General features: G+C 41.6%; 2 protein-coding genes across 2 annotated transcripts in view; both read right to left on the bottom strand.

Moving 5' to 3' along the window:
• LOC121924976 (kinesin-like protein KIF28P) overlaps window positions 1-26,373 on the bottom strand; it is a 103,897-nt gene that overhangs the window by 7,445 nt on the left and 70,079 nt on the right. The gene's annotated exons all lie outside the window — the stretch shown is intronic.
• On the bottom strand, window positions 311-23,177 carry SCCPDH (saccharopine dehydrogenase (putative)). Its single transcript, XM_042452403.1, has 12 exons — window positions 22,873-23,177; window positions 17,275-17,387; window positions 13,431-13,511; window positions 12,270-12,399; window positions 11,281-11,330; window positions 10,276-10,406; window positions 9,530-9,647; window positions 7,268-7,387; window positions 7,130-7,186; window positions 3,458-3,566; window positions 2,026-2,107; window positions 311-1,201 (listed from the first exon to the last, which is right to left on the bottom strand). Exons 1-12 carry the CDS (start codon window positions 23,045-23,047, stop codon window positions 1,096-1,098), a joined length of 1,272 nt encoding a protein of 423 aa, XP_042308337.1. The 5' UTR covers window positions 23,048-23,177; the 3' UTR covers window positions 311-1,095.

The raw sequence follows: 26,373 nt of genomic DNA, 5'->3' as shown, positions 1-26,373 counted from the left end.
CAAGTTGTTGTTGTGGATTTCTGGTGGAGGTTGCTGGGTCTTACAGTACATGAGTTACACAAAAGCCAAGGGAACTTGCAACCTTCTTTTATTATATTGAAAAATAATAGGAAGTAGCATTCCCCCCCCCCTTACTCATTAGTACCCTATTTTCCCTGAGGAGATCACCTCAACAGAAATGGAGTATCAGATAACTCATTCATGCTTAATTTGCCACAAATGTTCAGGCTATAAAGCTACTATTTTTTAAAAAGCATAAGCATTCTCCCTTACAAGCCCTATGGGACTTCAGTTAAACACAACACATTGGTTCCCTTGGGATCAACAGAATTTATTGACTCAATCTGAATATGAGTGGTAAGGCTCACTGGTCAATAGGACTTTAAGTTGAAGAGTAGGCTGTAGCTTTATTTAACTGTAAGACAGAGGCCCAATTGTCTGTGAAGGAACACTCAGTAAAAGGGAAAGTGGCTAGAATACTGGCAGATATATAGCTGGGCAGAGGCCTGTCTGTCATGTAATACAGTACTCCAAAATTAAATAAAAATTACAGGAACTCTTCAAGAGACCCTTCTGCTATATATTACTCATTTGAGAAACTGTCCTCTCCTATCAACAGATATTTGGTCAGTTAAGGCACACATTTTAGAACAGAATCATCAACAACTTACAAATTCCCAACAAAAATAAGTGCTACATTTATAGTAACTACATTAAAAACCCGAATAGATTACAGATTACCATAGTGAGAACTCGCTTTCATCTGAGAATTATATTGCATGAGCTTCTTAATTTCAAGCCTTTCTAACTAGCAAAATGATTCTACTACTACTAATTAATACAGTAATATGTTCATTAGATTAACTTCTGCTGTGTTGAAATGTCCAGAATGTCCAGCTTAAATTTCCAATAGTAAAAATTCAGTCTTTTTTCTCTCATTTCTAACAATAGTAGGAAACACGTATTCATAATACAAATTTCAAAACATAGGTATTTTATTAAACTTAGCAACCTTTCCTAATTTCTGTTGTTACTTTTGGTATACAAGTACTATCAAAAATTTGCTGGTCATGCTGTCTCTTCAGAGTATTTTTTTCAGGCTTCAGGCTTACAAATAACAGAGAATTCAATTCCATGCTTGTTGAGTCTGTCAATAAGTTTTGTTTTTGAGAACACAGCCCCAGGAGAATAGACACCTCCTCTGTAAAACAAATACACGTTTGTTATTAGCACCCCTGTTAATCTTTGTCCATTACCAGTATTAATCTGGAGAAAGTGATTCTTTTTTCTCTTAAGTAAAACACAACACATGCTAAATACCATAAACTGTTAGAAAGAAACAAATTTATTATTTAAATTAATTTAAGAACAGTGGGGTAAAGTTTAATTCCATAATTGAAGGCACTGATATTTTTAAATACACTTGTAGGATTGCACTAAGTGCCACTGCATTCAATGGGACTGCCAGAGATACAAGACTATAGCCTGAAATACTACACAATACTGAGCTTGATGTGAAAGCTCTAGTATAAAATTGAAGAATCTAGTGAAGTCCAAAAGTTTACTTTCTCTCGCAAGTGAACTTTGTTTGAAAAAGTAGTATGTCTTCTGACAAGAGGTCAGCAGTAACAGGTTAAGATCAATCATATTATTAAATGTATTCTCTAATGTTTATTTTAGTAAACTACCAGTGATCTATACAAATGGCTCAGAAAATGTTCAATGCTGATTTGTAAAGTGGGAGAGAGGAAAGAGCTGCTGCCGAACTGTTCTGAATACATGCTGCATAACCTGCAGCATTTCAATAATGTTATGTCACTCAGACAATTATGAGAAATATTCCACTCTAGCCCTCTGTGGTGGTATATTTCTAGTCTTCTGCTGACTAGGAAAAGGAGAATTTGTTTAACTAATTATGTCTTTGGAGCTAATTTTTATGCTGTTGAGAAGATAGCCCTGATCTATAGATTAAAAAAGAAAAAAAAATGATAGCAGAGAATTCACACCAATAAAATTAAGACTTACTTTTTCGGAAGTGAACTCTTGTCCTTCAGAAGTGCCACACCTGCCTGAACCATTGCTATAGGTGTAGCAACATAGCCAGCCTCTGCAAAGACAAGTGAACCAAACAACAACAAAACAGTTTAAGCAGTTTAAAATTTACAGTAACAGGTTGGCAGAGGTGTAGGCACTGAGAGGGATGAAGGCATTGTCCCCCCATAAGAATTCTGCCACACCAAATAAAATTTTCTTTCAGTCCCCAAATTTCTAGTACTTAAAGCAATAACTTAAAGCTTCAGCATTCAGAAACACAGTTTAGGCATCCAAAGAAAAGGGGCAGTTACCAAGGGGATGCAAACACTGTAAATGTTAAGTTTTTAGAATTTTTAAGGATAAAGGAAACTTTCATTGGGTGAGGAAGAATTCTAATTTGAGGAGATAGTGTCCACATTTTGCCCCTTCATGACTACAACTCTGAGACATGATACACGGGCAGCCTGGACAGTCACCTAATCCTTGAGTGTAGTGAAGTTATGCTTATGTATGTTTAGATTCTAGCCTATACATCTGTGTTACTTTCTTTACTATGTATGTATGTAATGAGGTTATTTACCCCCCCCCCCCAAAAAAAACCCAGCTAGTAGTATGTTTCAATTGTGCAAAAATGTGTATATTTCCAAAACACTTTGGGTAACTTTAGCATGAGAAATAGAGCACATCGGAGCATTTGCAAGAAGCTGATATGTCAAAGGCTCAATCCAGAAATTCTTTAACGTGCTTTGGAAGACAGGCCCCCTCTTTTCCTATCAGTTTCCTGTTTAATTTAACACAGTACAATACCTTGAATGGAAACTGATGAATAGCTTGCTTGGGAGAAAATGGGGCGAAGCAGGCTGGCAGCTCTAGCCCCCATCAGCCAGGGACTGTGGCGACCAGATGATGTGGTCCCAAAGCTAGACACTGCTGCAGTCCTAAACGGGCCGCCAGCAAATAGTGGTTTTTTTGCTACTCCTTTTCTTGCTGGCTTTCGGCCAATTTGGGGGGGGGGGGTCAGAGCAGCTTCTGGTTGGGAAGTTGCCAAAAGCCACATTTTTTGGTCTGTGTGTTTTAGGCCAATCTGATATTTCCTTTGTGTGAAACCTTGTTCAAGCACAAAGGTTTTAGAACTAGAATTATTTGATGATTCTGAGTGAAGTGAAGCTCAATTTCCTGTGATAAGAAAAATGTTTCTATGAAATACTATATCTCTTGTGTGAAGTCATGCACAATTATGAAATCCTGTTAACATATTTTTAAAGTATATTTGCCTTCCCACAGGCTGATGTCTAAGAGAAGCAACTGATTACCAAATGGGGCTGTCACTTGGTGCCTGTTTTCATAACAATCACATTTTTCAATAAATATGGTAATTATTGAAATACATATGATTAAATTTGCTACAGTATGGTTGGCCTACCTGGTCCCTTTACTTGAGTGCATATTTTAACATCTGGTTTGCCTTGTGGATCTTTGCCTGAGCTGTATCCCTCACCAAAAAACGTCATTTCGAAGGATGATCCTTCCATCTGCAATTTCAAAATAGAGAAAGTAAACAGCATTAGCCTTCTCAGCCACAAAACCATGTACATAAAGTTATATCCCACTACCTGTATGCAAAATAGCCCTTTCATTAAAAAAACCCCTCACATCCTCAGTTACTCCTGTGTTTTTCACACATAGTACAGGTTGCATATCCTTTACCCAGAATTCTGAAGGACTCCAAAATCCAAAATTTTCCACAAGGATGACTGAGATAATATTCAGTGTACACAAACTGTTTGTTTCATCCATAAAATTATTTAATAAATAATAAATAAATAAATAAATAAATAAATAAATAAAATTTATTTTATTCCTCCTCTCTGCAGATTGCAATCAGGGCGGCTTACAGCAATTAAAATATACAATCCATTTCCCCTTATACTATCCCCCTTAAAATACAATTAACCAATTTACAATATAAAACATATCTTAAATTAATACATAACAAAGTAACAATGAGTACAACAAAAATCAGGATCCAATGAGTTAGAAGTTTTTTTTTGTGGCCGAGTATCTATTCTGGAAAGGTCTGCTGGAAGAGATCCATCTTAACAGCTTTTATGAAGCTGTTTAAGATGATTATATGACCGATCTCATCCAGCAGGCCATTCCATATTATGGGAGTGGTCGCCGAAAAGGTCCTCTGGGAGGTCGCCAACAATCTAATTTTTATAGGTTGCAGCAAATTCCTCCCAGAGGACCTGAGTGTGCAGGATGGATTGTATGGAAGGAGACGGTCCCGAAGATAGGTTGGACCCTAGCCATTTAGGGCTTTAAAGGTGATAACCAACACCTTGTACGGGGCCTGGAAACTAATAGGCAGCCAGTGAAATGATCTTAGAATCTGTGTTATAAGGTCTCGTCTAGTTGTCCCTGAGACCAATCTGGCTGCCATATTCTGTACTAACTGCAGTTTCCAGTTCAAGCACGAGGGTAGCCCCATGTAGGGTGCATTACAGAAATCAAGACGGGAGGTTACCAGCACATGCACTACAGTTGCAAGGTCCTTGATGTCCAGGAAAGGTCGCGCCTGGTGTATGAGCCGAAGCTGATAACAGGCACTCCTGAATGTCGCATTTACCTGATTCGTCATCTGGAGTGACGGATCCAGGAACACTCCCAAACTGCAAACACAGTACTTTGAGGGGAGTGTGACCCCATCAAGGACTGGAGGTTGTATCCCGATACCTGGGTTTGGGGCCACTACTGTGAGCACCTCTGTTTTGTCTGGATTCAGTTTTAATATGTTTTCCTCATCCAGTCCATTTAAAATGTTATGTATAAAATTACCTTCAGTCTTATGTGTATAAGGTGTATACAAAACACCAACTAATTTCATGTTTAGACAGGTCCCATGTCTAAGATAGCCCTTCCCCACGACCATTTCCCTTCTCCTTTTGTGTTGTGACTTTTTAGATTGTAAGCCTGAGGGCAGGGAACCATCTAATTAAAAATAATAATTGTAAGCTGCTCTGAGAAACTTTAGGGCTGAAGGGCGGGGTATAAGTACTCTAATAAATAAAATAAAAAATAAATTATGTATATGCAAATATTCTAAAATCCAAAAACAAATACCCAATCTTGAAATCCAAAACACTTCTGATCCCAAGCACTTCAGGTAAGGGAGAATCAACCTGTAGCTTAAGTTTAACATTATTCAATCATCTGTAGGAGTAAACACCACTGAACACAGTGGAACTTCTAAGTCATGATGCAGAGAACTATAGTCCAAAACACACTGCAAAAATAATCCAGTTTGAGACCACTTAAACTGCCCTGGCTCAGTGCTAGGGAATTCTGGGAACTGTAGTTTTGTGAGACATTTAGCCTTCTGTCAGGAAGAGCTCTGGTGCCATAATAAACTACAGTTCCCAGGGTTCCCTAACACTGAGCTAGGGCAGTTAAATCAGTCAAACTGGATTACTGTATATATTCATGTATAAGTCATGTATAGTCAGAAAATTGACCCCAAAACGTGGGTCAACTTATCCACGGTTCAATGTAAATACTGTAACTCTTATTTTAAAAAGGGACCATTCCCTGGTAAAAGGCAAGAGCATAATCTGTCCTGTTCTCTCATCCATCCAGCTTCTAGTATGAGCACATACAGTTACGGGTATGCCTGCTAGAATTTTTAAAAGTTCTTTGGCATTGTTTTCCTTTGCTTCCTCCTTTAGATCCTTTGTTACATCCCCCTAAGTTATCCACGGGTCATATCGAAATTCAGAATTTTGGCTCCTGCCCTCAATTTAAATATGAGGTCGACTTATAATCAAGTATATACGGTATTTCTGCAGTGTGTTTTGGACTTATGCTGTTTCTCATACATAGGAATCTCAATAGGAAAAAGGACAATATAGGCCTGTTACAGACTGCCAAAATAAAGCTGCTTCGGGTCTCTTTGGAGGTATGCTATTTAAATGATGCATGGGTCCTAAGAGTCCGGAGGCCGCACCAAAGCTGCACTCCAGTGCTTAGGAATGGAGTGTGGCTTTGGCACAACCTCCGGACTCTTAGGACCCATGCATCATTTAAATAGCATACCTCCAAAGAGACCCGAAGCAGCTTTATTTTGGCAGTCTGTAACAGGCCATAGAAACGTAAGAAAGAAACCTACCAACACCAAAATGAGGTAAATGTAAAAATGGACTAGAATTTGCTACATAAAACAACATAGGCTAAAATCTTACTTTATTTTTATCTAAAACAATGTACTTGAGCATCGAAATTACCCTTTGGGTTGTTTTCACTTAGCCTTCATAAGGTTAAAAATATTGCTGGTGCTTTTAAAGGTTCTTTTTCAAAACACAGATTGAAGAAACACTTATCAGTGATAAACTGCATATCATGCAGCGATAACAAATATTTGCTCTAAACAGAATGGAGTCAAATCTGTCTTGCAACAAGTAATTTTTCCAGCAAGTGTACAGAAGATTGAATGCATAATTCTACATCTACAAACATACACTGTGTTGTATTGCAAGCTTGGGGACACATTTCAGTTGGCTCCATACTGCACCAAGTATAATGTTCTTCCTGGATTACCCATCTTCTAGATTTAGGCTTTTGCCTCCATGTAGCAAACCTGAGTAGAGTATATTTGCTAGCTACATGCTGCACAAAGATAAACAAGTCTGCTAGATTTATCCTTTTACTATTAACAGTATCCCAGTACTTCCATTCAGAACATCACTGTTTTAATTTATTCATTCCCCAAGATACCTCCCCTTCATTTTCAAAGCTTAAAATAGCCACCACACACAGGACTAAGGAATTTTCCATGGTTGTAATTAAGAAATTAATGTACAAGTCACAAAGAATCAGTACCTCACATGGAATATAAACAATGGCTTCATTTCCTGAGGGCAAAACAGCAACGTTAAAAGCAGAAGAGGAGTATTCAGAAGCATAAGGACATCTGAATACAGCTAAATTTATTGGACAGGTGCAAGGGCACTCCTTTGAGTGCTGTTCCAACTACTAATGTGTACAAAATCCTTTCAAAAATATTATCATCAAATAAGAACAAAGGTAGTGATTACAGTACCTGTTTTTCTGTTGGCCCTTCTTTTGTAAAATATCCTCCAGAAAAAAATTCAGGATACTGAAAATAAGAAGGTCCTCATTAATTTCAAGTAGGAATTTGAAGGTTATCAAACCTAGAAATATTTAAAACCATACCTACTTTTATCAGGAGCTTTCTTCCAAAGTTGAACTTCACAAGCATTAAAAACAGAAGGCCAGCAAACATCAGCTTAATGACAGATCCAATACCACCCACGGTGGCATAAGCAGCATACTGTACCTGAACAGAAGGGAGGGTTAATATCAGTAAACAACTACAGTTAACTATATATTTTATTTGCAAACCATTCTCATATTTTTGAAAGCTTTCCAAAAAGTACAAAGTATCAAAATAGTAAGGAAAAAATACTTAAAATATAAATAAGTGACATCAGTAAAGAAGTGGCTTGGAATTTAGTGAAACTCTTATCTAGAAGTGCTCTCTGATGTTGGAAGCAAATCATCAGCTGATAGTGAGTCAACAGAGTGAGAGCTGATACATGAAAACTGCACTTAATTCTCCTTCATGCAGTCTCCAAAGAGACCACCAGGAATGCCTTCTCTGAAGACCTCAGAGACTTAGCAAGTTGATAAGGGGGAAGGCCCACACAGAGACACTGAGATCCTAAGATGCTATGCGCTTTGTTAACTAACACCATAACCATAAAACTGGTCTCATTTCCAAGATTTACTCATGGATTCTAGTGTACAAACCTGAAAAGTGATCATTCACTGAGATTTACAAACAACTCTGAAGGCTAAAGAAAATACATTTTCCTTTTACTACCATACTTACAATAGCATCAATCCAGCATTAACATCAGTGTATCATTGTGCTAGGTAATAGTAATTTGTTGCTTAAAAATAGAGAAGCGTGTTATAGAACATGAAGTGAAGAATGCTCAAAATGGAAACAACAGCAACATATAGCAATAGCAATAGAATTTACATTTCTATACTGCTTATTAATTAGTTAGTTCTTATCAATCAGAACTCTCTAAGCAGTTCACAATCTGTAATCCAATTGCCCCCAACAAGCTGATAACTCATTTTACCAACCCATGAAAGGATGGAAGGCTCAGTCAACCCTGGAGCCACCTTGTGGCTGCAGTACTGGAATTTAACCACTGAGCCAACAGGGCTCCATTTGTTATTGTTATTAAAATAATGTTCATTTAAGTTTGAGAATTTTAAAAATGTGATGGCATTGTTGCAGGAGTAGTGCTAACAGCCTTGCTGCTATATAACACATTTGGTTTTGTTCATTAAACAGAGCTATACAAACACTCTCATGAATGGTGGGGGGACATTTTTTAAAAACTTCCCAGAAGTGCATAAACTAAGACCTGGAAGATTCATACAGTCAGCACTTCCCTTATGCGGGGATCCATTCTGGAACCAATCCACCCTGGCGTAAGGGAAATGCCGTGTGTGCTCAAGCCCTATTGAAAACAATGGGGCTTGTGCACATGGCGCAGTGTGGTGCACACGCCATTGCTGTTTCCATTGCGTGGCTTCAGCGTAAGCTGAAAGCCGTGTATAGTGTACCCACATATGGAGCGGATGCACGGTACACTGCAGTCCTATGCAGGTGACTCCAGTGGAACTTTCTCCCAAATAAAGGTATATAGAGTTGCAGCTTAAGTGATACACACACAGTCAGTTCAGTGATTTCACTGAAAACAGAGATGGTAGAATGCAGCCCCAGCCCTCTACCTCTGAAACCTTTGTCTACCATGAACAAAGAGAGCATTTTCCTCTTAAGTTAATCCTACAGATGGGAACCCAAGAAAAGATCCATCACAATTTGCACCACTTTGACTCATTTCTGACAAATAGCCAGTACTAATGTACCCAGCTCAGCAATGTTCAGCTTATGTGTAGGTACCTCAGACCAGGTATTACTGTCTTCAGATTGGACATTTACCCCACCCCACCCAACCTTCATTCCAAAATGTGTAATGAAGGGTATGAGGTTTTTCTTTCTCTATTTGCCTTGAAGAACCTCCTTTGTTGCTTCAGTCTCCAGAAGGATTCTGTGCAACTGAGCACCCATGAAAAGTTGGTCAAACTACATTTTCTTTTTATGCATCTGTTAATTTCTTGACCCTTTTAAAAATGTTTGCATTAGAAGCCTGTAGTTGAAGTGAGCTCTGCTTGCACCTAAAGTTGCCTACTGAGTCATCATGTCTAAAGGTATGTAAAAGGCCTTTCCCATTAGGAATACTTCACTTCTTGATTCCACATAAAGAGATTTAAAAGAATTAACATGGTGGTTGCAGCTGTTGTTCATTAGCAAAAATGTTACCTTTAAAAACAGTAAATGTGCATTCCTTTGTTAAAACTGAACAAAATTATTTTAAGAATGATTAAGTAAACTTACTGGTGTTTCCTGCAGATGTGTATGCAAATAGCGCTGAGTTCGTTTTACCACAGCGACATCTGCTCCCATGAATGGAATGGAATACTGTTGAAGTTCATTACAATAAAACACTGCACCTCTGCAAGAAGAGAAGCCAAAAAAATTAAAACTCAGCAAAGTGTATTTGAGCCAAGACCTTTATAAAGAACAAAATAATATTTTAGGGCCTGAACAGACAGGCCAAAATAAAGCTACTTCGGGTCATTTTGGAGGTATGTTGTTTAAATGAGACACACATCTTAACAGGCCAGAAGCTGCACCAAAGCTGTGTTCCAGTCCTTAGGACTGGAGTGTGGCTTTGGCATGGTTTCCGTCCTCTTAGGACACATGCATCATTTAAATAGCATACTTCCAAAGTGACCCGAAGCAGCTTTATTTTGGCCTGTATGTTCAGGCCCCTAGACAAAGGAATCTTTGTAAACATAAATTCTATCAGGATGTTTCTTTTCAGAAAATTGAAGGCATGTACAAATTCCCTAACCTTCCATTCAGTCAAGAAAATCATTTTGTAGTAAGCAAATGCCAGAAAATAAAAAGGCTCTAAAAGAGGTATCGAGAACTTGTGGCCCTCCAGATATTGTCTCTCAACTGCAGTTCCCATTATCTCTCACCAGTGACTAAGGTGGTAGGACAGAGGTAGGTTGCAGTCCAACAACATCTAGACAGCCACAGCATTGGGCACCAAAATATACATAAAAATTTTATACCTTCTCTTAAGTTTTGCCCCAATCACTGGAATGGGTTTATGTCCTATTTGCCGTCGAAGTTTCTTGAGATTTTCTTGGTCAGAAAGGCCATATATTGCTGATTTCCAGGTACCATCATGAATACAGGAACCCTATCAAAATATCATGGTAATTTATAACATTAATGTACATTTAAATAATTTCAACATATGTACAGCACTAGCTATGATAGTGAATTGCAATCACACAAACTGAATCTGATTCAGAAATTAAACTAGAGTACGTCTGAAAGCTATGTATCAGCTTCTGGGCTCAACCATATACTCACTTAATCTTTCCTGCCCAAGAAAAAAAAGTGTTCGCTCTTATAGCAGTATACAGTTGGGTGGATACATCTATAAGAGTTATGTCAAATTGATGTCTCTATGAATCAACTGTCACCTCTATACAGTATGAAGTACTGGGATGCAACTTTTTGTATGGGCAGGACTAAACCTGTTTCTGCTCTAGGATATATCCTGATATTCTAGGAATGTTAATATTGCATTTGTTTTTCCGCCGACAGTGTAATAAAATATTATCAGCTATTCCATTTATGTAAAGATTAGCACTGCTGCTTCCTGCATTTATCTCATATCCTTAACAAATATTACACACTCAGAAGAGCTGTCACAAACCTAGGATGGAATATATGTTCTCTGACATTCCAAAAGCCATAAAAGAACATGCATGATGTTCTGCTGAATGACAGCTCCATAGTCTGCCAAAAGAGCCAATTCTTTGTTTAAATAAAAGATCTCAAGCATCTTCTCAGTGTTTACTGATTTCATTGTATATGTAAGTGGTGGGAATTGTGTGGCCCTCCAGATGTTTTCACAGTGCAACTCCCACAAGCCCTTGCCTCCATCACCAATGGTGAGATGTGCTAGAAGTTACAGTTCCAAAATCTGGAGAGCCACATCATTCATTCCTTTGGTATACAGAATAAGCGGCTATTCCAAGCTTAACAAAAGAGCACCAACTAACCTCTGGGCCAAATTTAATAGTCAGGAAACTTTCCAGTGCTGTTAAGGTACCTTTAAGAAAGAGAATGTATTATTATCTCTGGTCATAAGGAAGTAAACAGATGTTGACATTCAGACTGTCAAGTTGCTTGATAAATGGCATCACCCTGGCATGGAAAGGTTTTCACAATAGAAGGCTGTAAATTCAGGGCTTCTGGGCTTGTCTTAGGCCCAAATAAGGCTTTTTTCTGTAAAGCTTCCCTAAAATTAAAACAGGATAATCCCCCACCCCACCCCAGGAAAACTCATTTTCTTTTGACAGGGTGCTGGGAGGACTTTTCAACATTGAAAAAGCCCACATTGAGGGCATGTGGGACTGCTCTGGAACACCTGGAGACTATATTCAGCCTACAGATCACATTTTCTCACCCTTGCTCCCTCATGTGGATGAAAAGAAGCTTTGTGTTTTGTCTTACTGGAAGGACTGCTTGATGTACACAGTTTTTAGGACAAATGGAACATGAAAAATACAACTGCTAAGTTTAAAACAAATTAAAATTCTGTGATTTATGCTTCCAGTAAAAATGTGAGAAACTGGGCCATTCTGTCAGTCTTCCTGGAAGACCAGCTTCATTGGGCTCTTTCCTCTCCTGCCATTTTGTATCCACAATTCCATTAGGCAGCAGAGCAATAGGAAGCACAGCCACTCACTCTATTAGCTCAGTTGACCTGGTGCCTCAGACCCCTTGATTTCCTTAACTGCCTATAATCATTCCACCAAGCAGTAGCAGATAGGAAGACAAGAAGCAAAGCCACTGTACTGGCTGTGCTGAAACATCAGCATCATAAGGCTCCAATTCATTCTGAACTGTTTCCACAACATGTTGGCTATTTTGGACGACAAAGGCTATGCTCCTGATTATTTAGAGGTCCATAAATGTGCCACAACATGCCATAAATAATGCATTTTCCATTTCAGTTATCAAAATAGTAAATAAGCAAAATGGTAACCTTTCAAATTGTTTCTGGTAAATAATACTCCCATATCTGCTGGAATAGAATCAAAACCACAGCTTCCAACAATATATACTCCTTTTTCTTCAGCTTTGTCATTGTAGTTCAAATACATTCCTTCCAGAAACTGAAAGAGAAATGTGATGATGCTGTATTGAAAAATAGAAACTATTCTGTTTTAATGGTCAAGACAATAATTTTCAAAGCTGTTATTGCTATCACCACTTTCATTGGCACACTATCCACCTTGCAGTGGTATGATAGATTATTATTTGTCTAAAATTCATATGTAACCTGGCTATAACAATGCTCAGTAATGAACATCCAACATTGATTACTAGAATGGTGTAACACACACTGTGTGTGGGATGTGTGTGCGTGAATGGGCCAATGGCTCATGCTGCCACTGCTAACACCCACTCTCAGCTTTTGCATAAGGTGGAAGATAAAACAATTAATTAATTAATTCTCCAACTTTTAGCCATTCTTTTACCATATCCTTCTTTTTAAGTCTATCCCCAAAAGAATCCCTAAAAAAGTGCATGTTGGAGGAATAGTGGGGCTGATAATGTTGAGTGTGCAGCTCTTGAGCAAGGAGCAGCCTGTAACCAGCCAAGATGAATGTAAACAGTATCATTCTATGGTAGTGTTAAAGGTAAAAATAAAGGTTTTTCCTTTCATGTGATTGTCTAATAATCGTATCTGACTATAGGGGGCAATGTTCATCTTCGTTATTAAGCTGAAGGAGCCAGCGTTGTCAAAGATGACTCCATGGTCATGTGGCCAGCATAGTTTCAGAGAACGCTGTTACCTTCCCACCAAATGCTACCTATTTATCTGCTTGCACTTTTAAATGCTTTCGAACTGCTAAGTTGGCACAAGTTGGGACTTATGATTGGAGTTCACTCCGTCATGTGGTGCTTGGGTCTTTAACTGATGACCTGCCAACCTTGTGATCATCACAGTCAGTGTCTTAACTGCTAAGCCACCACATTCCCAGAATGGTAGCATTACCAAGCTTAACATTTGAAAATAAATATTATTCCTGTATTATAGTCAGATGAGCAAGTACTAATATTTGGGGAAATATTCTCATAACAATGTAACAAAAACATTATTACCACACAAAGTATTACATGTTTTCACAGTTCCACATACCTGGGGTTCTCCACTAATATCAATGCAGCTTGTACCATTCTCCACACAAGCTTTCACCACAGGTTCTCCATAAAACCTGTACTATAAGAATGAATAAAAGTCATTACTTATATTATGCAAGGCTGTCTCAGTAAATTCAGCCAGCTATTCACTTTTGCTTGTACAGAGGGCTCTTTTTATCCACGAGCTTCCCATCTGCAGGTCTGAGCTTCTGCAGACAGCAAGCACAGTTGTTTTTAACAGAGGCATGAGGGAGAGAGAGAAGGCTGGCCCAGTTCCATCAGGGGCTGGCCTGAAGAAGGAGGCTCCTCCCTCCCTAACTGTCATCGTTCGGCCTCTGAGGGAGAGAGAAGGCTGGCCCAGTACCATCAAGGGCTAGCCTGAAGACAGAGGCTCCTCCCTCCCTAACTGTCATCGTTCGGCCTCTGAGGGAGAGAGAAGGCTGGCCCAGTACCATCAAGGGCTAGCCTGAAGACAGAGGCTCCTCCCTCCCTAACTGTCATCGTTCGGCCTCTGAGGGAGAGAGAAGGCTGGCCCAGTACCATCAAGGGCTAGCCTGAAGACAGAGGCTCCTCCCTCCCTAACTGTCATCGTTCGGCCTCTGAGGGAGAGAGAAGGCTGAAGCGGGCCAGTACTCCCTCCCTAACTATCATCGTTTGGCCTCTGAGGGGGAGAGAAGGCTGGCCCAGTACCATCAGGGGCTAGCCTGAAGACAGAGGCTCCTCCCTCCCTGTCATCGTTCTGCCTCTGAGGGAGAGAGAAGGCTGGCCCAGTACCATCAGGGACTGGCCTGAAGAAAGAGGCTCCTCCCTCCCTAACTGTCATCTTTCGGCCTCTGAGGGAGAGAGTAGGCTGGCCCAGTACCATCAGGGGCTAGCCTGAAGACAGAGGCTCCTCCCTCCCTAACTGTCATCGTTCGGCCGCTGAGGGAGAGAGAAGGCTGGCCCAGTACCATCAGGGGCTAGCCTGAAGACAGAGGCTCCTCCCTCCCTAACTGTCATCTTTCGGCCTCTGAGGGAGAGAGAAGGCTGACCCAGTACCATCAGGGGCTAGCCTGAAGAAGAAGAGCCCTCCCTCCGGTCCATCTGACTTGGTCCAGGCCTCAGAGGGAGAGAAGAATGCTGGACCTAATTCCCTCCCCCCCTCACCATTCCCTTCTCCTTTTGTGTCGTGTCTTTTAGATTGTAAGCCTGTGGGCAGGGAACTGTCTGTTATCCCCTCTATTGTAAACTGCTCAGATTCCCAGTGATTGGGCGGTATATAAATAAAACCTATTATTATTATTATTATTATTATTATGGCTGCGCCAGTGGCTGCATGCATGTTGCACCACCATACAAAACAACTGGACTTGAGATCCCATGTTTTTTGTTATCTGCGGGGCTGGGTGGGACTGGAATGGATCCCCCATGGACACAAAGGGACAGCTGTATTTTTAATCATTTTTGAGATATAGTTAAATATGGGGAATAATATAGGCATTTAATAATGAATAATAATAAGGCTATAGCCAGATTTTAAAAATATCTTGATTAACTGAGTCTTAATCAATTAATGGAATTTGTAAAGAAACAATTTTGAAGAATTTTTTAAAGGGTATGCCTGCCTCCATTTTAAAGGAGCATTTATTGCAACCTCTCCTCACACAGGAAGTAGTTTCTCTAAAGTAATATATGCAAGGCCTGCCTAAATACCCTAAAGGAAGCAGATCCTATCTAATCCTGGAAGCTAGGCAGAGCCAACTCTGGTTGGTACTTGGATGGAGACTGATAGCAAATACCAGGTGCTGCAGGCTATATTTCAGAGGAAAGAACTGGCAAACCACCTCTGAGTATTCCTTGCCTAAGAAAACCCTATGGAATACATTGGGTCACCATAGGTCAACAGGCAACCTGAAGGCACATACACAAACAATACATGCAAGATTACAGTTCTGAGAAGAATTTATATTGTAAAACAATTCATACTTTTTTTAAAAAAATGCCCAAGAAAATCAGAGGCAACATCTCAGTTGATTAAAATATCTGTATTTCAGTGGATATGTTAAAACTGGAGAAACACATACCAACAATCTAAGGCGGTGTACAGACCGCCCCTTTGGGGCAGCCTGCACCCACGCCTTTCCCCAACAGATCGGGGCCTCAGCTGCCACAGTGGCAGCCCTGAGGCCCCAATCCGCCACTTTTCCAGGCCGTGGGGAAGCAGCAAAAGGCCGTTTCCCCGCGGCCTGGAAAGGGGTGTCCTTGGGGCTTCAAACCCCAAGGACATCCTGACAGCGGCAGGGAACAAGAGAAAGGGGCTTCTTGGCCCCTTTCTCCTTTGTGTTGCTGGTACAGCCATGTAAAGGCTGCGTCAGCAACACAAACCCAGGAAGGAGCTCCAAAATGGAGCGCCCTCTGGTGCTGCGGAAAGGGCGCCACAGGCGCCCTTCAGCGGTGCCAAGATGTCACGTCTGCGCTGCCCCATGTACGAAATGGCCTGTCTATACAGGGCCTAAGATATGTAGATAACAACATACTACTAGCAAAAAATAGAAAAGACTTAGAACAATTACTGAGGAAAGTCAAAGAGGAAAGTACAAAAGAAGATTACAACTGAACATTAAGAAGATAAAAAATAACGACCACATAAGATATACATAACTCTAAAGGGGATGACAAAGATAAAAAAAATCTTAAAGATTTTCTACACCTTGCCATCAATAAAAATAGAGATTTTATTTTTAAAAAATCAAATAATAGAGTTGGAGGAGGCCTCATGGGCCACTGAGTCCAACTCCCTGATCAGTGCAGGAATTCCAGGTGAAGTATCCCCAGCAAGTAGTTGTCCAACCTATTTTGGAAGACATTCAGGGAAGGGGACCCCACCACCTCTCTAAGCAGATGGCTCCATTGCCAAACCGCTCTTACTGTCAAAAAGCTCCTTCTAATGTTCAATCGAAACCCACCCTACTGTAACTTCAGATCATTAGATCTGGTTCTACTCTCTGGAGCAGCAGAGAACAGACCTGCCCATTCCTCTCTGTGACAGTCCTTAATTAGACTGAACTCTCACAGAAACCAAAATGACTAAACTGTAATTTGGGCATATCATGAAATGACAAGACATTTTGGAAAAGATAATAATGCTTGGTACAATTGAAGGTAACAGAAAAAGAAGAGGACTATATTACAGGTGGATTGACTCAACCAAAGAAGCCACAGCCTTTATTTAACAGGCTGTAACACCTGAGGTCATTCAGTTAGTAACAGGTTATCTCATTCATAGGGTTGCTGTAGGTTGAAGTCAACTTGGTAATACATGTAATGACTCTCCCAAAATTAAACTATCTAAATATTATAGTCTAATATCAAAATTATCAGATTAAAATAATTAACTGCTAAATAGGGCTGTACTAATGTTAATGGTTCAATGACAGCCAAGTCTTGCTTTATCCACTATCATGGAGCTATGCATTCTGACTGACCTTGTTGACATAAGAAACTACTTCAAATGTCCAATGCTAGTATCAATTAACAATGTTGTCTCTAATACTAACCATCGCACAGTTCTTTTTCAAATCATACCACCATTATAGAATCATTATGTTAAAAGGTTAACCTTATAAAATTTGTTCCTTATAAAGTCTGTTCTTTAGTCTGTTAAATAGCAGGACTGTCCCAATAATATCCTCACCCAGGAAACTTATTGGTTTAATTTTTAAAAAAGTTTCCATTTCCAAAGTTAAAGCAAAAAATAAACATAGAAGTTTTATCTTGTGACATTCTATGGCGATTTCATTTTAAAAAAGACTCCTGCAACATAAAGCCTCTTTTTATCTTTTTTAACAGAGGAAAATACTTACTGGGCCTACACAGTTGAGAACAACAGCTGTTTGTTTAGCCATATTAGCAAGAGAGGATGGATCACTGACATCACTTAGTATTATAGCAACCTCTGACTTCAGTTCTGGTTTCCCTGGAAAGTGAAAAATGAAATGTCATTTAAAAAAAAGCTTGACATTATATAATGATTTCCCCAGTATATTCTTCCCACTCCATCACCATTATTTTGTTATTAAAAGAAAAAGATAAGCAAACTAAGGCCAATTCTAAATTCCTTAATTTAATTACTACTGCTAGTAAATTGTTTACATCCTGCTACTATCCTTTTCCTACAAAGATGACCAGAGAAAATTCTAAAAATTACATGGCACTTTTAAACAGAATCAAAGCAAAGCAGGCATACAAGGAAGAATCAAATACTGATCATTGTATGTACTCAATTCTGATTTAAAAATTCAGAGTAAATAGTACTTTCTGACCTCATGTACATTTAAAAAAATCCAAGCCATCTAATCACCATTTTTCTTTCTTTTGCAAGACAGTTTGTGCCCATAACGTGAGAACTAAGACAGGTTTTAACACATTAAGTATAAGGCCTGGGGATGTCCAGCAAGTCCCAACAAAAATGTAACACATGCAAACAAAAAATTGTTAAGGTGATTTAAAGTAATCATGATATTTCAGGACAATATTTGTGAAACTTAAAAAATGCTGGTGATCAGCTGTATTGAAGAAAACTGTTATCCTAAATAACAACATGCAGTATATACAAATCAGAACAAAGTAACAAAATTAGCATCTGAAAAAGCACAATTAACAGCTGAAAAATCACAACAGCCAGAATAACCTAAACCAGTGGTCCCCAAACTGTGCTCTTTAAGGGATTTTGGATGTCAGCTCCTAGAAATATTGGCCAACATGGCTGAGGCTTCTGGGAGATGAAGTCCAAAATCACTTACAGGGCAGTTTGTGCTCTGTTCACACAACCATAAAGAAGAACCATCTCAAGATATCTTGGGGCCTGATTCACAGGAACAAATGGTGCTCCCATTTAACTACATCTGCTGCCACACCGCAGAATTAATGCAGCTTCACACCATTTTAACTGTCATGGTTCCATTCCATTCTATGGAATCCTGGGATCTGTAGTTTGTTGTGGCACCAGAGCGGTCTAAATATTCATAGAATTACACACCCCAGAATTCCATGGCATTGAGCCATGGGAGTTAAAGCCTCAGTCAAGGTACATAGCACCCAGATAAAAGCCAAGCAATGTGGGCAAATGAAGCAAAAAATTCACAAGCACCAGCAAAAATGTAAAAAACAAATTACATAATTAACAATTTGCTGGCCTTTTATGATATCCAAATTTTGTTGTATGTTATCGGCTCCTCACTGCCTTTGTTGAGAGGTGTGTTTTTTTAAGCGGGCTCATGCACACAACTGAGGCTAAGATGTTTCTGAGGATTGGGTTGTATGCAACAATGACCTGAACACCACCTGTTCTACATAATCATGTAAGAATGCAGGCTATTGGCAAGATGTTTATAACTATGGCCATGCCAAAGAAGGTGAGGGAATGCCTTAAGCTCTTGGTGCTCAAAAATATGGACACCAAACAGCTTTACAGAGGCCCCATTCCCACTAGCCCCTTTGCCCTGGGTAGATCTAAGCAGATCCAGTAATCCCCAAACCAAATCCCTCCAGAAAGAAGTTCCCACTACCTTTACCTCGATCGGACCTCCCCGGTGCAATTTACCCAGCTGATGTTCACATTTGACAGAAGTAGTGAATTAGGATGGAGCCTTCCTATTGTCAATCAAACGATTTGCATATTCACTTCCGCTGTAGCCAATGACGATGTGTCATGTATCTGCTGCAGCCATTTGTCAAGGGCATGGGTGCTTCCCGCCTCTTTTTTTTAAAAAAATCTAGCGGGAATTTTCACATATTCTGTCAATGTGTCAAATTTTTTTAAAAAAAAACACCAGGCCTGGCGACATCCCAGCAAAATGTGGCATCCCAGAGTCAGGGTCAATGCGGATGTGATTGCCGGGAGCCTGGCCAGAGCACTCCTGGGACCTCCTCTACCTCCCCCCTCCTCCCTCCGGCTGAGAGAGTGTGCCTTGAACTGGCATGGCAGCACTCCGTTTCCCTCCTCCTCCTCCTTCCCCTGCTACTTCTTTTCCTTACCTGAGCCTCTATTTCCCTCTCCTCCTTCTCCTTCCCCTGCTGGTTCTCTTCCTTGCCTGGGTACTTCATTTCCCTCTCCTCCTCCTTCCATTGCTGGCTCCCTTTGGGCCTGGGGTCTCCTTGCTCTAGCCCCACTTCAGGAGGAGAAAGAAGGCAGCAGGCAGGGAGGGAGAGGAGTCAGGAAGGTCCTCCAGGGGTCTCTTCCTAGCTCCTCTCCTCCCTCCTTCCCTCCCTTCGCCCCACCTTCCCCCTTGTCCTGGAGCTGAAACGGGGCTGGAGTAAGGAGGCCGTAGGCCCAAGTAAGGAAGAGAGCTGGCAGGAGAAGAAGGGGGAGGAAGAGGAGGAGGGGGGAGGTGGAAACAGTGCCACCGCGTGGGCTCAAGGCACACCCTGGGTAAGCCACACTCTCTGACCAAGTCACACTCTCTCAGCGAAAGAGAGGAGGAGGTAGAGGAGGGCACAAGAGCACTCTGGTAAGGCTCCCCTCCGGTGAGGCTTCCAAGGGCGGATTGGAGCCAGGGGCCTGGAGAGGGACCTGATGGGTTCAGGAGCCCCCAGACAGCCACCATTCCCTCCCTGGAGCATGTGGGGGAGGGGTTGGGAGAGCAAGCGAAAAGGAAATGCAACACAAGCATTCACACATTCTCCTGCTGAAAGGGAAACAATGTAGCAGAAGTACTCATTCTAAATGTAGCACAAGCATTTGCATAATCTGTCACAAAATAAATTACCCCCTCAAAACAATGCCGCTTGCAAAGTGACAGGTGCAAGAAGGGAGGGATGTTCTGCCCACTGCCCACCCTCTCACATTTATCCCTCCCCCTGAACTTGACCTGATCATGACCAGGGACAAGTTCACATTTGCCGGCACCCAGGAAGAACCGGGTTTTCCAAAAAGAAATGGGAAAAAACCTGCTTTCGGAAAACCCTTACTGAGGGGGCTTTCCCCCAAATCAGATGTGTATAACCCTGATCTGGGTGTGTAAAAACTGGCACCAGTGGGAACTACTCACTTTTAAACCAGTTTGAAATCTGGGCTATACTGCAGTGTCAATGGCCCCAGATAAGAAGTAGGCAGGCCTGAGTTCCACACTCACCTCTTTCATGGCCCCAACTCCCTATGCAACTACTGGTAACATCCACACAAAACAGCAATTGCAATGTAGGGGAACCTTTGGCTCATTGGGCATTTTGGACCGCAGCTCCCACAATCCTTTATGCTCATAGAATCATAGAGTTGGAAGAGACCACAAAGGCCATCCAATCCAACCCCCTGATGGCAGTTCCATGCCAACATACCTTTGGAGAGCCAACCTGTACTGTTATGCCCCAATGGAAACGATTATACTGTATTACCAAATTGCAACAGCAGGTTCTCTCTTTTCTCAGTTTATAAGGAAAAGCAGCGAAATCAGAGTTGCAACACACTGTCATTTCAAAGTTCAATGTCTGCCAGCTTCCTCAAGGCACTAAATCAAGTCTCCATCTGCATTTTGGTGTAAGGCAGCTTTGTAATATGCACTCATGTTACGTGAACCTCCAGGTTCATTGCTTGCAGGCCTCTTACAAGTGGAAACAAGATGCTGGACTGAATAGATCTTCCGATCTGATTGAGCTAATCTTGATTTTAACCAAAAGCTACTGGGGTTTAGCTCACAGGTTTACACAGTGAACAATGGTTTTTGCTCACAGCAACCTGTGACAGAGAGCCAATGTGGTGTAGTGGTTTGAGCACCAGACTATGACTCTGAAGAATGCAGGGCTTTTTGTGGGGTCTTTAAACAGAGGCTGGATGGTGATCTATTGGGTGGGTGGGGGGTGTTTTGATTCAGAGTTCCTGCATGGCAGGGGTTGGACTGGATGGCCATTGGGGTCTCTCTTTAAGTTCTAGGATCCTTCGGCCAAGGTTCAAATCCTCGTTCAGCCACAGAACCCAAATGGGTGACTTCACATAATCATTACAGCTTATCATGCAGCGGGCAGATTGGTAAAATCCCATGCAGAAACAGGATTTTAAAATCGGAGTGTTGTTTGTCAGATGAGTTGGCCTGAAAGACAACTGACAGGAAAATAATCCGAACGGAAAACTCCTTTGTACTTTTGGAATCAGCGATAGAAAAAAAGAGCTGGTTTGGACAACTGTGCATTCGGGTTATTCTTTTGCATTATTTCTCTTTTATGCAAACATCGTCTGAAAAACATCCGGCAAATGTGGGGTTTTTATCAACTTTCTGTTTGGGCTAACCCTGAATGTCATCCGAAAAACAGCCTGCAAATGCAGGTTGATTTCAGTTTAAATTTAGTTCATTTAAATTTAGCCCTCCCTCCAGTCCATCAGGTGTCATCCGGCAATGGAGGGAGAGATGCAGGCGCTAAGAAGGAGCCCTCCCTCCAGTCCATCTGCCTTGGTCCAGGCCTCAGAGGGCGAGAAGAACCTCTGGCCTTGATCCCCTTCCCCACCACCACCGTTCCCTTCTCCTTCTGTGCCATCCGTCTTTTGAGATTGTAAGCCTGAGGCCAGGGAACCGTCTAATTACAAATAATAATAATAATAATAATTGTAAGTTGCTCTGAGAGACTTTAGGGCTGAAGGGCTGGGTATCAATGCTGTCAATAAATCAGTGTTGGATGAGAACCCAAGGGCCCTGATCCGGTCCAACCCCATTCTGCCATGCAGGAACTCTCAATCAAATCACTCCCTGACAAGATGGCCAACCAGCCTCTTGTTTAAATGCAAGCCACTCTCAGCCTCAGAGGAAGAAGGCAAAGGCAGGCCCTTCTGGCAAGCCATGCTGGGACAGGGTCGCCCTACGCCAGGCGGCAGCCACCATCTTGTCACACTCCCTTCCCCGCCCCAGAGAGGGAACTGGAAGCATCTTCAGGACAACATGTCTGACAAGGCCCTCACAGACACAGAGGCAGCTCCCCATCCCTCCTGCCCAAGCAGAGGAGGACCCAACTAAGCAGAGCAGGGCTTTCCAACAGTGTATTGTACACTGCAGTGTATTGTGGCAACACCAGAGCTCTCTCTGACAAAGGCTGCATCCACACTGGAGAAAATAACCCGGTTTGGCACCACTTTAAGTCTTTGTCTGGCTCGAGGCTATGGAATTCTGGGAGTTGGAGTTTGTTGTGGGGTCCAGAGTAGAGTAGAGCTCCGCTCTGGGCCCCACAACAAACTCCAACTCCCAGAATTCCATAGCCAAGCGTCAGACAAAAACTTAAAGCGCTGCCAAACCGGGTTATGTCTTCAATGTGGATGCATCCAGAGAAGGCTAAACGCCTCACACACACTACACTTCGCAGAATCCCACAGCCTGGAGCCATGGCCGCTAAAGCGGTATGAAACCGGGTTATTTCCCCCATGCAGACGCAGCCGGAGATTCTTCTCTTCTTTCTTCCTTCCTGCTCCTTCTCAGTCTCACCCAGCTTGACTGCCGCCTTTTCCAGCACGGCCTGCAGCTTCTCGCTGCTCCTGCCAGCCACTGCCCAGCGTATCTCCTCCTGGGCGGCCACCCGGGCGACCTCCTCCACCACGTACTGCCCGGTGAAGCCCGAGGCCCCGAAGACCACCATCTCGAAGGGACGCCTCGTCGCCATGGCAACCTCCCAAAGATCTCCCTCCTCCTCTGCCGCCTTCACTCTCCTCCTGGAAGGCGAGCGCCGCTGCAACTGATGCTGCGCCACAGAGGCGCGCGCGCGAGGCTCAACGGCGAATGGAAGGGGGCGGGGCCTCTCAGTCTCTCTCTCTCTCTCTCTTTCTGTTGTGCGCGAGACAGTGATAGGGGGCGTGGCCTAAGGTCCGCCTCGCGCCAGCCCTCAGGCGAGTTCGGTGTCACGTGGGCGTTCTGCCGTTGGAAAGCGTTTACCTCAGGGGGAAAAAAGCGAACAAAACGCTTATTGGCCGTTTTGTTTGTTGTTTGTTTTCCCTCAAGGAAGGCCTCTTCGTCGTCGTCTATCGCCTTCTTTGCCTCTGGCAGAATGACCCGGATGTCCTAACTAAAAATTAAAAATGTGAAGCAAATAAATAAATAAATAACAACTTTTTTGAATTAAAAAAGGGAAGAAAATCGATTATGGAATGTTTTATTTTAGCATGATTCATGGGGGGAAAATAAAAAATAAACTAATACAAAAATTTGGGTTTTTTCCTGAACCCCCCCCTCCCCCCCCCAGGCCTTGACATCTCTAGTCCTAACAAAGGACAGGCCAAAAAAGGGAAAAATAATATTGAGGGCCTGACCAAATATAAAGCTCGAAACACTCAGAAATATAAATTCAGGCTTCTTTAGTTATGCTCAAAATGGAGGGTGTTTTGAGAAGAACGGAGCACCTCCAAACAAAAGCTCACATGGTGATGTAAGCACCTTCTTCGTGTTCAAAATGAAGGGCGTTCAAGAAAAGATGGTAGACCTGACCAAATAAAAGCTAAAAACACTCAGGAGAAATGTAAATTCACACTTCTTAGTCATGTTCAAAATGGAGTGCGTTCAAGAAAAATGGAGGACCCGGTCAAATAAAAGCTGAAAACACGCATAGAAATATAAATTCATGCTTCTTACTCATGTTCAAAATGGAAGGCTTTCAGGAAAAATGGAGGACCTGGCCAAATAGAAAGCTCAAACCATGCATAGAAATTATAAATTCATGCTTCTTAGTCACGATCAGAATGGGGACATTCAAGAGAAATGGAGGACCTGATCAAATAAAAGCTCAGAACACACATAGAAATATATACAGTATTCATGTTTCTTAGTCATGTTCAAAATGAAGGGCATTAAAGAAAAATGGTCCCAATTCTGGCTTTGCTATTTCAGCAGAGGTGCAGAGAACCACAGAATCCTTGACGTGGAAGGGACCACAATGATAATCTAGTCCAACCCCCTGCCATGCAGGAATACACAATTAAGACACAACCAAAGCACTCCCAAGAGACGCCCATCCAATCTTTATTTAAAGCCAGGGTGACCAGATGTCCACCTTTTCCAGGACGCGTCCTACATTTCAACCTTCTGTCCAATCTTCCACCTCCTCTTTTGGAAGAATTCTAACATGTCCTCCATTTTGAGCATGACTAAGAAGCATGAGTTTATATTTCTGTGAGTGTTTTGTGCTTTTCTTTGCTCATGTCCTCCATTTTTCTGGAATGGCCTCCATTTTATGGTGCCTCACCCTCTTTTGCTGTTAGGCCATCTGGTCACCTTGTTTAAAGCCTCCAAAGAATGAGAGTACATCATCCTCTGAGACAATCTATTCTATTGGTGAACAGCTCTTACAATAAAAGAAGTTCTTCCTAATCCTGGGATCTGTTTGTTGGAGCCTGCTTGGTTGGTAGCAGGAGTTTGTCAGACCTGAGCGTGGTTTTTGATGAACAGGCTGCATCTACACTGCAGAATTAATGCAGTTTGACACCCCTTTAACTGCCATGGCTCCATGTTATGGAATTCTGGATTTGTAGTTTTGTGAGACATTTAGCCTTCTTTGTCGAGAGCTCTAGTGCCACAGCAAACTACAAATCCCAGGATTCCATAGGACAGAGCCATGGCAGTTAAAGCAGTGTTGAACTGCATTAATTCTGCAGTGTAGAGGCAGCCCAGTGACTCAAGTAAGCTTCCGTGGTACACTACCCAAAACTGCATGAAATTCTTCAGTGTGGCAGCAACCCAGGGCTCTCTTGGAGGACTCTCATTCATAATGCTACCACAAAGTTGAAACCAACGTGATGCAGGATGACTAGATGTCCTCCTTTTCTAGGACAACATGTGCTCCATCTCAACCTTCTTTCCAGGAGGAATTCTTAAAGGTCCTCCCTTTTGAGCATGACTAAGAAGTATGAATTTATATTTGTGATTTGAATTTTTTTTTTCTGGCAATGCCCTACATTTTTCTTGACTGTCCTCCATTTTGCAATGCCTTGTCCTCCTTTGCAACTGGGACATCTGGTCACCTTGACTTGATGACAAGTCATAACAGCAACAGCATGCCTTCCTTGCCCACTTTTGGCATCCACGACACACTCTGCACCACCAGTCAGCCTTCTTCCCAATCCACCAATTAATTGATAGCATCTTTTTAATGCTCTTGCTATTAGGAGTATGCCCATTTCACAAGCATTTCCCAGAACTGCCTGGTTGATCATAGCTATAAAAATGTAGAGGGAAAAGGTCCTATTAAAAAGCTCTACCAGGCTTTATTATCAAGTTGGTCCCATAAATGAGAGACGTCCAAAAACCCCTGTCATCTACAACCGTGCTCTGATCTGGCAAATTCAGGGACATGGCACTTTTGACTGAATCAACCCATCTGTGCCATCATGGTCTTATGTTTTCTTTTACTGCCTTCCACTTTTCCCAGCATTATCATCTTTTCCAGTGAGTCATGCTGACTTATGAGATGTGCAAAGTCCAGTAGCCGCAGTTGAGTCGCTTTGGCTTCTAGGGAGCATTCAGGGTTGATTGGCTCAATTTGTTGGTCATTTGGGCAGTCCGTGAATATCCATCAAAAAATCCTCCAGCACCTCATTTCAAATAACAGGAATCTCTCTCAATCCCTGTCAGTTTTCTTCACTGCCAAGCTTTCCAAATCATACAAATAAATTGGAAATACAAAGGTATTTTTAGATAGCAACCTTTGTTTTGTAATGATAATGGCAGCTGCTCTGAGTGCCTCTCCTGCTGTAGAGTGAGATGTACATGTAAATAAATAAATGCATAAATTTGAGGGGGTATATTAGGCTTCATTAGCTGTTAAAAAGGTATCTTACTCTGTTTGTTGTTCAACATTCTTTGGAGACATCCCACTATCCATAGCCTATTAACACAAATCACTTCTAAAATGCTTCTGTGCAAAGTATATAAGACATTAAGATGTAAAACACATCTGCCAGGTAAGGAGGGTGAGTAGATGTCACTCCTTATTATAGAATT

This window comes from Sceloporus undulatus, chromosome 1 (assembly GCF_019175285.1).
Source record: "Sceloporus undulatus isolate JIND9_A2432 ecotype Alabama chromosome 1, SceUnd_v1.1, whole genome shotgun sequence".
Taxonomy (NCBI): Eukaryota; Metazoa; Chordata; class Lepidosauria; order Squamata; family Phrynosomatidae; genus Sceloporus; species Sceloporus undulatus.
The sequence above is the reverse complement of the archived record's forward strand: the minus strand, read 5'-3'. Positions and strand labels throughout refer to the sequence as shown.